Raw genomic sequence first — 11613 nt, 5'->3', positions numbered from 1 at the left:
CATACAGGTACAGTCATGTTTGTGTTTGCTTCCTCAGACAGTGTATTTTTTTAATACGGATATTTCTTTAATGTGCCTGTCAAGGTCTTCATAATCTAAGGGTCAATCAAGTGCATGTGTTTTAATGGAATTCTTTAAAGGGGTAGAGGTACTCTGACTATCTTTGTTGTCTCTACATAAATACCTAAGTACACACACCGAACTGAAAGTAAATATCTTCAGGAGTTTTATTTTAAAACATTTTGTTGTTTAATATGACATATTGCATTTGGACAGAACTATATGCAATATATATGCCTTTTGAGGTGTACATTATATTAGGTTGCACTGTAGAAACAACAGTTTCAGTGAGGTTGTCAGTTTATGTCAGAATACACCCGATCCTGGTTGTCATAAAGACACATAGCTGGACACTTTTTGAAAAATGTATGTTATCAGTATAGGGTCCTTCCTTGAAATATTATAATACAGACGGTGTTGGAACGAACAAAACAAAACCCCTAAAAACAACCCCAGAGATATCAGCTCTCCTCTATAGGTAGTACTAAACCAAATAACATCCGGCTGGGTCAAAGTTCGAGTTGCACCCAACGTTTCATCTCACAGTTGAGGCTACCAGTCCTGCCATTGGTGATGATAAAATGTTATTTCATCTGGCCAATAAATTTCTGTAATTTAATTTGAACTAGTGTCAATGTACCAACTACCATTATGCTTGAAACATGAGTGGGGTCCTTCTTAAAAATAACATAACACTTTTTGTGCGGAACTAGGGTAGCCATAAACCCCACATTTTATCTCATTTACCTTAAGTGTGAGGGATGGTAATATTTATATACATGGTATAGATGTCGATTGATACGCTGTATGTAGGAGTTTTAGCCACATATGTTGCCCTAATGATAGACTCCTGATCGCCATGTATCTTAGGCTTACGTATATTAACGAATATTATTGGTTGGAGTCTTTTGTTTTCCATTTGAGATCGAAATTCCTTTAAGACACACTAATCTTCAGCTGTTAATGAGAACTGAGAAAAATAAAGCCTTATAGGAAAACAACATGACACATTTTCAGGTATTATTAATAGGTATACAATATAGGGTTGTAACTCTTATTCGTCACTATGAAATGAGACATCCGCTTTCACTATGTAATACTCAAACCAGATAGCATCAGTAGATCATTTAGATAAACTTTGTCACATGGATACTCAAACCAGATAGTAACAATTTTTCATTTAGATAAACTGTCTCATATAGGATACTCAAACCAGATAGCATCAATATATCATTTAGATAAACTTTGTCATATAGGATACTCAAACCAGATATCAACAATTAATCATTTAAATAAACTTTGTCATATAGGATACTCAAACCAGATATCAACAATAGATCATTTATATAAACTTTGTCATATAGGATAATCAAACCATATAACAACAATAGATCATTTAGATAAACTTTGTCATATAGGATACTCAAACCAGATAACAACAATAGATCATTTAAATAAACTTATAGGATACTCAAACCAGATACCATCAGTAGATCATTTAGATAAACTTATAGGATACTCAAACCAGATAGCAACAATAGATCATTTAGATAAACTGTCTCATATAGGATACTCAAACCAGATAGCATCAGTAGATCATTTAGATAAACTTATAGGATACTCAAACCAGATAGCAACAATAGATCATTTAGGTAAACTTATAGGATACTCAAACCAGATAGCATCAGTAGATCATTTAAATAAACTTATAGGATACTCAAACCAGATAGCATCAGTAGATCATTTAGATAAACTTATAGGATACTCAAACCAGATAGCAACAGTAGATCATTTAGATAAACTTATAGGATACTCAAACCAGATAGCAACAGTAGATCATTTAGATAAACTTATAGGATACTCAAACCAGATAGCATCAGTAGATCATTTAGATAAACTTATAGGATACTCAAACCAGATAACATCAATAGATCATTTAAATAAACTTATAGGATACTCAAACCAGATAGCATCAGTAGATCATTTAGGTAAACTTATAGGATACTCAAACCAGATAGCATCAGTAGATCATTTAGATAAACTTATAGGATACTCAAACCAGATAGCATCAGTAGATCATTTAGATAAACTTATAGGATACTCAAACCAGATAGCAACAATAGATCATTTAGATAAACTTATAGGATACTCACACCAGATAGCAACAATAGATCATTTAGATAAACTTATAGGATACTCAAACCAGATAGCAACAATAGATCATTTAGATAAACTTATAGGATACTCAAACCAGATAGCAGCAATAGATCATTTAGATAAACTTATAGGATACTCAAACCAGATAGCAACAATAGATCATTTAGATAAACCTATAGGATACTCAAACCAGATAGCAACAATAGATCATTTAGATAAACTTATAGGATACTTACACCAGATAGCAACAATAGATCATTTAGATAAACTTATAGGATACTCAAACCAGATAGCAACAATAGATCATTTAGATAAACTGTCTCATATAGGATACTCAAACCAGATAGCAACAATAGATCATTTAGGTAAACTTATAGGATACTCAAACCAGATAGCATCAATAGATCATTTAAATAAACTTATAGGATACTCAAACCAGATAGCATGAATAGATCATTTAGGTAAACTTATAGGATACTCAAACCAGATAGCAACAATAGATCATTTAGATAAACTGTCTCATATAGGATACTCAAACCAGATAGTAACAATAGATCATTTAGATAAACTTATAGGATACTCAAACCAGATAGCAACAATAGATCATTTAGATAAACTTATAGGATACTTACACCAGATAGCATCAATAGATCATTTAGGTAAACTTATAGGATACTCAAACCAGATAGCATCAATAGATCATTTAAATAAACTTATAGGATACTCAAACCAGATAGCATCAATAGATCATTTAGATAAACTGTCTCATATAGGATACTCAAACCAGATAGCAACAATAGATCATTTAGATAAACTTTGTCATATAGGATACTCAAACCAGATAGTAGCAATAGATCATTTAGATAAACTTATAGGATACTCAAACCAGATAGCAACAATAGATCATTTAGGTAAACTTATAGGATACTCAAACCAGATATCAACAATAGATCATTTAGATAAACTTATAGGATACTCAAACCAGATAGCATCAGTAGATCATTTAGATAAACTTATAGGATACTCAAACCAGATAGCATCAGTAGATCATTTAGATAAACTTATAGGATACTCAAACCAGATAGCAACAATAGATCATTTAGATAAACTTATAGGATACTCAAACCAGATAGCAACAATAGATCATTTAGATAAACTTATAGGATACTCAAACCAGATAGCATCAGTAGATCATTTAAATAAACTTATAAGATACTCAAACCAGATAGCATCAGTAGATCATTTAAATAAACTTATAGGATACTCAAACCAGATAGCAACAATAGATCATTTAGATAAACTTATAGGATACTCAAACCAGATAGCAACAATAGATCATTTAGATAAACTTATAGGATACTCAAACCAGATAGCAACAATAGATCATTTAGATAAACTTATAGGATACTTACACCAGATAGCAACAATAGATCATTTAGGTAAACTTATAGGATACACAAACCAGATAGCAACAATAGATCATTTAGATAAACTTATAGGATACTCAAACCAGATAGCAACAATAGATCATTTAGATAAACTTATAGGATACTCAAACCAGATAGCAACAATAGATCATTTAGGTAAACTTATAGGATACTCACACCAGATAGCATCAGTAGATCATTTAGATAAACTTATAGGATACTCAAACCAGATAGCAACAATAGATCATTTAGATAAACTGTCTCATATAGGATACTCAAACCAGATAGCAACAATAGATCATTTAGGTAAACTTATAGGATACTCACACCAGATAGCAACAATAGATCATTTAGATAAACTTATAGGATACTCAAACCAGATAGCAACAATAGATCATTTAGATAAACTTTGTCATATAGGATACTCACACCAGATAGCAACAATAGATCATTTAGATTCTTTCTCATATAGGATACTCATACCAGATAGCAACAACATATCATTTAGATACTTTATAGTATACTCACAACACATAGTAACAATAGATCATGTAGATACATTTCTCGCATAGTATACTTCAAACACATAGTAACAATAGATAACTTTGAGAAACTTTCTCACATAGGTTACTCCAAATAGATATCAACAATAGGTGATTTAGATAAACTTTGTCACGTAGGATACTCAAACCAGATATCAACAACAGAACAGTTAGATAAACTTTCTAACACAGGATACTCAAACCAGATATCAACAACAGACCAGTTAGATAAACTTTCTAACACGGGATACTCAAACCTGATATCAACAACAGACCAGTTAGATAAACTTTGTCACGTAGGATACTCACACCAGATAACAACAATTGATCTTTATGTATACTTTCTAACTAACAAGACAATACATGCCACAGTATTTGATAAAAATATGAAACACTAGTAGAAAATCGTTTATCAATCACATTTATCCCTAGACTCGTATGATTTCACTCGAGTGTTCTACCACTGCATTATACCTCGGCCACTCGAGACTTGAGGGAATTGAAGTTCATGAAAATCACCTCAGAAGACGCCTTAAGTGTTCCCACGAATCGTCATCATTAGGACGTGGGATTGGCAGAATCGTTTCTTCATCTGCAATGCACAGGAGGGTGTCTGGAACCTCACACGGATTCGCTCGGTCCAGGAGAAGGACCAGCCTCTTTGGTATGCGACCAGAGGCAGCGTACAGAGTTACGGCATGCATCGTGTATATAGACCATTCGTCAGTGACGAAGTTCTGTGACATAACCAGGACCATCTTCCAGCTGTTTCGGACTCCATCTAGAATGGAGATGGCTCTCGAACCGCCCAACTCACTGTCGCGATCTTGGAGGTAAACTCGATAATGAAACCTGTCCTCCAGGATCTCTCTCAGTTGCATGCACGCAAAGTCACAGTCTTTATCAGCATATCCAATAAAAACATCATACCTGAAGTCTTCTCTTCTTGGGAGTCCAGCGACCCCGCGAAACAGTCTGTGGAAAAACACAACAATCTGAGTCTTATGCTTCACTGCAAGAAAGGAACACAGAGCTACAGAGATGAGCAATGCAAACATGGACGACACGATGTAAAACGCTGGTTTTCCCGTACACTCGTGCCATAATGCTTCTTTGTCAATATCTTTGAAAATAACCAATGTATTATTTTCGTACGTGCATTGCACATAACTTGAATTTAAAATATAATCGGTTTGTTTGAACCACAACACAAAGTCGATATTTTGACACCTGCAGCTTAATTGATTGTTGTGCAATTTTAAAATAAAATTTGATTTATTTATAGCATGACTGTCCAATAAATTTCTGGTATCCCCATTCAACGTTTTGATATGATTATAAGACAAATCTAAAGTCTCTAAATGTGGAACATCTTCGATGGAGAATAAAATACTCTGAAAGTTGTTGTGTGACAGTAAGAGGTTCTTGAGAAAGCGGCTGTGGAGAAACGAGTGTTTTGGTAAGTGGAACAGATCGCTGGAGGAGAGGTCGAGGTTTTCCAGCTTTGTCAGGTTTCTAAATAACCGAATCGACTCGTTTTGGAAATACTGTTTTGGAAGACGCACTCCAATCATGTTGAGGTTTTTCAGACTTGGGAAATTATCAAAAAAAGATTCTGAAAGTGACATATTTCCATTGTGTTCTAGTCTCAGTGCTGTAAGATTGTTCAGTCCAGTAACAGACCCTTCCAGTATCATGTTCTCATTGTAGCTGATGGAAAGATTTCTCAGATTATTACTTGCATTAAACGCCACCGTAATCCATTTTTTAAGATCAACGAATGAATTAGTTCCATCATAAACAATTGTTTCTATGGTTGTAGGCAATGTTACAAATAATGTTCTTGACAGTGTATCATCAAAGTAATTATTTGGAGGGGGATGGCCACACCATTGGTTGGATGAGACATCTACATATTTTAATTTTAATTTTAGAATAATCTTCTGCACAACCACAATTTCGAATTTTAAATCAAAGGCATTTCCAGGAAGGTACAGATAACTCAAACAACTATAAATCGTGCTGTTTTGAGTCGATGCCATATCAATAAAGAGGATGTGATTGTTTGCCAAATTCAGACTGGAGAGACAAATTCTAGACAAGTATTGCAATTTGTCTTTTGTTAGTATTTGATCGTCTACACATTTTTCTGTTGGGATGTTCCATTTTTGAAGGAACGTTACTGCTTCTAAATTTATGGACGTCATATTTCTATTTTGCAAACCATACATTCCCAATAAGGCTCCAGACAGGCCTAGGTTGTGTGCTTTCTTCAGGTCAAGTACCTTCAAACTGAGCAATGGTGAAAAAGAATCTAAATGTATATTTCTTAGATGTCCACAAAATGAAAGATCGAGCGTCTGCAAACTGGATGAATTGAACACTGAGAACGTATCATTGTAAAGTTCTACAATTCCACAATCTGCTTGATTTCCTGACAAACACAGAACTTCAAGACTGCGAGTATTTCGAAAACCCTCTCCAAACGTGAAATTAGAAGTTGTATCTATTGTAAACATTTTAAGATTTGTTAGTGGTTTAAGTACACTGTCAGGAAACGTCCAAGCTGTATTATTATTATTACCAATATTCAGTTCCTCTAGGACGTGCAGAGGAGTGAAGACGTTTTCAGGAAATGAGCTGAGGCTGTAGTTTAGATTGTTGTTATTTAAATTTAAGAATTTCAACTTTCCACATCCAGTGAACACATCGAATGGAAGTCTACTCAGACCATTACCTTCAAGATTCAAATACACCAGATATGGATACCTGGAAAAGTCACTTCCAGTTAGATTTATCCGGTTCTCACTGAGATCTAGTGCTGTTATGTTACCTTCTAGGTCAGGAACGGTCGTCAAGTTCAGAGCCCTACAGTTTGCAAATAATCCCTTGTATGTTTTGGATATCTTTGTGGGACAGATCATCGTCTTTATTTGTTCCTCAGGTGACGCGGCAGATACCACCTTACAGATTACCTGGGCGAAGATGAAAACGGTAACCTATAAAAGAAAAGAAAAGAAAAGTCGAAAGAAGCAATGAATTAAAGGGACATTCCTGAGTTTGCTGCATTTTAAGATGTTTTCAACAAATACAATCTATTAACGACTAAATTTACATATTAAATATCTCTATGGGATGGTGCATATAAAACATCCGTTGTTACTAATGAAAAGATGTTACGGGTTTTCTCTCTAAGATAATATGTCAAAATACCAAATGTTTGAGATCCAGCAGCCGAAGTTTAATACATTAATGAGGTCTAGTGGCGTCTTTAAACAAGAGAAACAGTAATTAAATATTAAATATATTTTCCTGCACGAAATATTAGTGGGCTAATAGTGTATATTATATGTATTTCTAGATCAATCTATTATTTGCAGTCGATCAAATTTAATAAACTATTTTATATATATATATAAATATAGATATATACAATATAGTCATTTAGACAAACTTATATGAAACACAAAGCCAGTTTGGCCTACTAAGAAATGTTATTTCTAAAATAAACGGTTGCTTAAGTCGCTTAAGTCGACACTTTCAAAGAACCCTGCTGAGTTATGTGTTTCTCTAAGCTGAAAGAATCCTGATGTAATTTGCATAAGCTATCTATATACTAGTCATACTTCAAACCACTAGAAACAATAGATCATTTATATAAACTTGATCATCTAGATACTCATACCAGATAACAACATAGATCATTTAGATAAACTTTGTCATATAGGATACTCAAACCAGATAACAACAATAGATCATTTAGATAAACTTTGAATAATAGGATACTCAAACCAGATAACAACAATAGATCATTTAGATAAACTTTGTCATATAGGATACTCAAACCAGATAGCAACAATAGATCATTTAGATAAACGTATAGGATACTCAAACCAGATAGCAACAATAGATCATTTAGATAAACTTTGTCATATAGGATACTCAAACCAGATAACAACAATAGATCATTTAGATAAACTTTGTCATATAGGATACTCAAACCAGATAACAACAATAGATCATTTAGATAAACTTTGTCATATAGGATACTCAAACCAGATAGCAACAATAGATCATTTAGATAAACTGTCTCATATAGGATACTCAAACCAGATAGCAACAATAGATCATTTAGATAAACTTATAGGATACTCAAACCAGATGGTAGCAATAGATCATTTAGATAAACTTATAGGATACTCAAACCAGATAGTAGCAATAGATCATTTAGATAAACTTATAGGATACTCAAACCAGATAGCAACAATAGATCATTTAGATAAACTTATAGGATACTCAAACCAGATAGCAACAAATGATCATTTAGATAAACTTATAGGATACTCAAACCAGATAGCAACAATAGAACATTTAGATTCTTTCTCATATAGGATACTCATACCAGATAGCAACAACATATCATTTAGATACTTTATAGTATACTCACAACACATAGTAACAATAGATCATGCAGATACATTTCTCGCATAGTATACTTCCAACACATAGTAACAATAGATAACTTTGAGAAACTTTCTCACATAGGTTACTCCAAATAGATATCAACAATAGGTGATTTAGATAAACTTTGTCACGTAGGATACTCAAACCAGATATCAATAACAGACCAGTTAGATAAACTTTCTAACACGGGATACTCAAACCAGATATCAACAACAGACTAGTTAGACAAACTTTCTAACACGGGATACTCAAACCAGATATCAAGAACAGACCAGTTAGATAAACTTTCTAACACGGGATACTCAAACCAGATATCAAGAACAGACCAGTTAGATAAACTTTGTTACGTAGGATACTCACACCAGAAAACAACAATAGATCTTTATGTATACTTTCTAACTAACAAGACAATACACGCCACAGTATTTGATACAAATATAAAGCACTAGTAGAAAATCGTTTATCAATCACATTTATCCCTAGACTCGTATGATTTCACTCGAGTGTTCTACCACTGCATTATACATCGGCCACTCGAGACTTGAGGGAATTGAAGTTCATGAAAATCACTTCAGAAGACGCCTTAAGTGTTCCCAAGAATCGTCATCATTAGGACGTGGGATTGGCAGAATCGTGTCTTCATCTGCAATGCACAGGAGGGTGTCTGGAACCTCACACGGATTCGCTCGGTCCAGGAGAATGACCAGCCTCTTTGGTATGCGACCAGTGGCAGCGTACAGAGCTACGGCATGCATCGTGTATATAGACCATTCGTCAGTGACGAAGTTCTGTGACATAACCAGGACCATCTTCCAGCTGTTTCGGACTCCATCTAGAATGGAGATGGCTCTCGAACCGCCCAACTCACTGTCGCGATCTTGGAGGTAAACTCGTTAATGAAACCTGTCCTCCAGGATCTCTCTCAGTTGCATGCACGCAAAGTCACAGTCTCTATCAGCGTATCCAGTAAAACCATCATACCTGAAGTCTTCTCTTGTTGGGAGTCCAGCGACCCCGCGAAACAGTCTGTGGAAAAACACAACAATCTGAGTCTTATGCTTCACAACAAGAAAGGAAAACAGAGCTGCAGAGATGAGCAATGCAAACATGGACGACACGATGTAAAACGCTGGTTTTCCTGTACACTCGTGCCATAATGCTTCTTCGTCAATATCTTTGAAAATAACCAATGTATTATTTTCATACGTGCATTGTACATAACTTGAATTTAAAATATAATCGGTTTGTTTGAACCACAACACAAAGTCGATATTTTGACACCTGCAGCTTAATTGATTGTTGTGCAGTTTTAAAATAAAGTTTGATTTATTTATAGCATGACTGTCCAGTGAATTTCTGGTATCCCGATCCAACGTTTTGATATGATTATAAGACAAATCTAAAGTCTCTAAATGTGGAACATCTTCGATGGAGAATAAAATACTCTGAAAGTTGTGTGACAGTAAGAGGTTCTTGAGAAAGCGGCTGTGGAGAAACGAGTGTTTTGGTAAATGGAACAGGTCGCTGGAGGAGAGGTCGAGGTTTTCCAGCTTTGTCAGGTTTCTAAATAACCGAATCGACTCGTTTTGGAAATACTGTTTTGGAAGACGCACTCCAATCATGTTGAGGTTTTTCAGACTTGGGAAATTATCAAAAAAAGATTCTGAAAGTGACATATTTCCATTGTGTTCTAGTCTCAGTGCTGTAAGATTGTTCAGTCCAGTAACAGACCCTTCCAGTATCATGTTCTCATTGTAGCTGATGGAAAGATTTCTCAGATTATTACTTGCATTAAACGCCACTGTAATCCATTTTTTAAGATCAACGAATGAATTAGTTCCATCATAAACAATTGTTTCTATGGTTGTAGGCAATGTTACAAATAATGTTCTTGACGGTGTATGATCAAAGTAATTATTTGGAGGAGAATGGCCACACCATTGGTTGGATGATACATCTACATATTTTAATTTTAATTTTAGAATAATGTTCTGCACAAACACAATGTCGAATTGTAAATTAAAGGCATTTCCACGAAGGTACAGATGACCCAAACAACTGTAAATTGTGCTGTTTTGTGTATATGCCATATCAATAAAGAGGATGTGATTGTTTGCCAAATTCAGACTAGAGAGATAAATTCTAGACAAGTATTGCAATTTGTCTTTTGTTAGTATTTGATCGTCTACACATTTTTCTGTTGGGATGTTCCATTTTTGAAGAAACGTTACTGCTTCTAAATTTATGGACGTCATATTTCTATTTTGCAAACCATACATTCCCAATAAGGCTCCAGACAGGCCTAGGTTGTGTGCTTTCTTCAGGTCAAGTACTTTCAAACTGAGCAATGGAGAAAAAGAATCTAAATGTATATTTCTTAGATGTCCACAAAATGAAAGATCGAGCGTCTGCAAACTGGATGAATTGAACACTGAGAACGTATCATTGTAAAGTTCTACAATTCCACAAGCTGCTTGATTTCCTGACAAACACAGAACTTCAAGACTGCGAATATTTCGAAAACCCTCTCCAAACGTGAAATTAGGAGTTGTATCTATTGTAAGATTTTAAAGATTTGTTAGTGGTTTAAGTACACTGTCAGGAAACGTCCAAGCTGTATTATTATTATTACCAATATTCAGTGCCACTAGGACGTGCAGAGGAGTGAAGACGTTTTCAGGAAATGAGCTGAGGCTGTAGTTTAGATTGTTGTTATTTAAATTTAAGAATTTCAACTTTCCACATCCAGTGAACACATCGAATGGAAGTCTACTTAGACCATTATCTTGAAGATTCAAATACACCAGATATGGATACCTGGTAAAGTCACTTCGAGTTAGATTTATCCGGTTCTCACTGAGATCTAGTGCTGTTATGTTACCTTCTAGGTCAGGAACGGTCGTCAAGTTCAGACCCCTACAGTTTGCAAATAATCCCTTGTATGTTTTGGATATCTTTGTGGG

The 11613-nt window shown here is 34.6% G+C and overlaps 2 protein-coding genes across 2 annotated transcripts in view; both read right to left on the bottom strand.

Annotated features, from left to right (window-relative positions):
* Positions 1-4701: 4701 nt before the first annotated feature.
* Positions 4702-7110, bottom strand: LOC121366462 (CD180 antigen-like). The gene has a single exon (XM_041490910.1). The coding sequence runs from the start codon at positions 7108-7110 to the stop codon at positions 4702-4704; it is 2409 nt and encodes an 802-aa protein (XP_041346844.1).
* Positions 7111-9056: 1946 nt separating this feature from the next.
* Positions 9057-11613, bottom strand: part of LOC121366463 — a gene marked incomplete at its 5' end in the record, with an annotated part of 2641 nt that continues 84 nt past the window's right edge. Inside the window, 4 exons of the mRNA XM_041490911.1 lie at positions 9057-9539; positions 9597-9824; positions 10095-10408; positions 11468-11613. The exon at positions 11468-11613 is cut by the window's right edge and continues 84 nt beyond it. Of these exons, the coding sequence (XP_041346845.1) occupies positions 9217-9539; positions 9597-9824; positions 10095-10408; positions 11468-11613 (1011 nt within the window). The remainder of the gene's footprint in view (positions 9540-9596; positions 9825-10094; positions 10409-11467) is intronic.

This window comes from Gigantopelta aegis, unplaced genomic scaffold (genome assembly GCF_016097555.1).
Source record: "Gigantopelta aegis isolate Gae_Host unplaced genomic scaffold, Gae_host_genome ctg5828_pilon_pilon, whole genome shotgun sequence".
Classification (NCBI taxonomy): domain Eukaryota; kingdom Metazoa; phylum Mollusca; class Gastropoda; order Neomphalida; family Peltospiridae; genus Gigantopelta; species Gigantopelta aegis.
This window is presented reverse-complemented; position numbering and strand designations above follow the sequence as displayed.

Coding starts and splice junctions, on each gene's coding strand:
- LOC121366462 (XM_041490910.1), bottom strand. CDS start 7,110: ATGATCTGTCCCACAAAGATATCCAAAACATACAAGGGATTATTTGCA.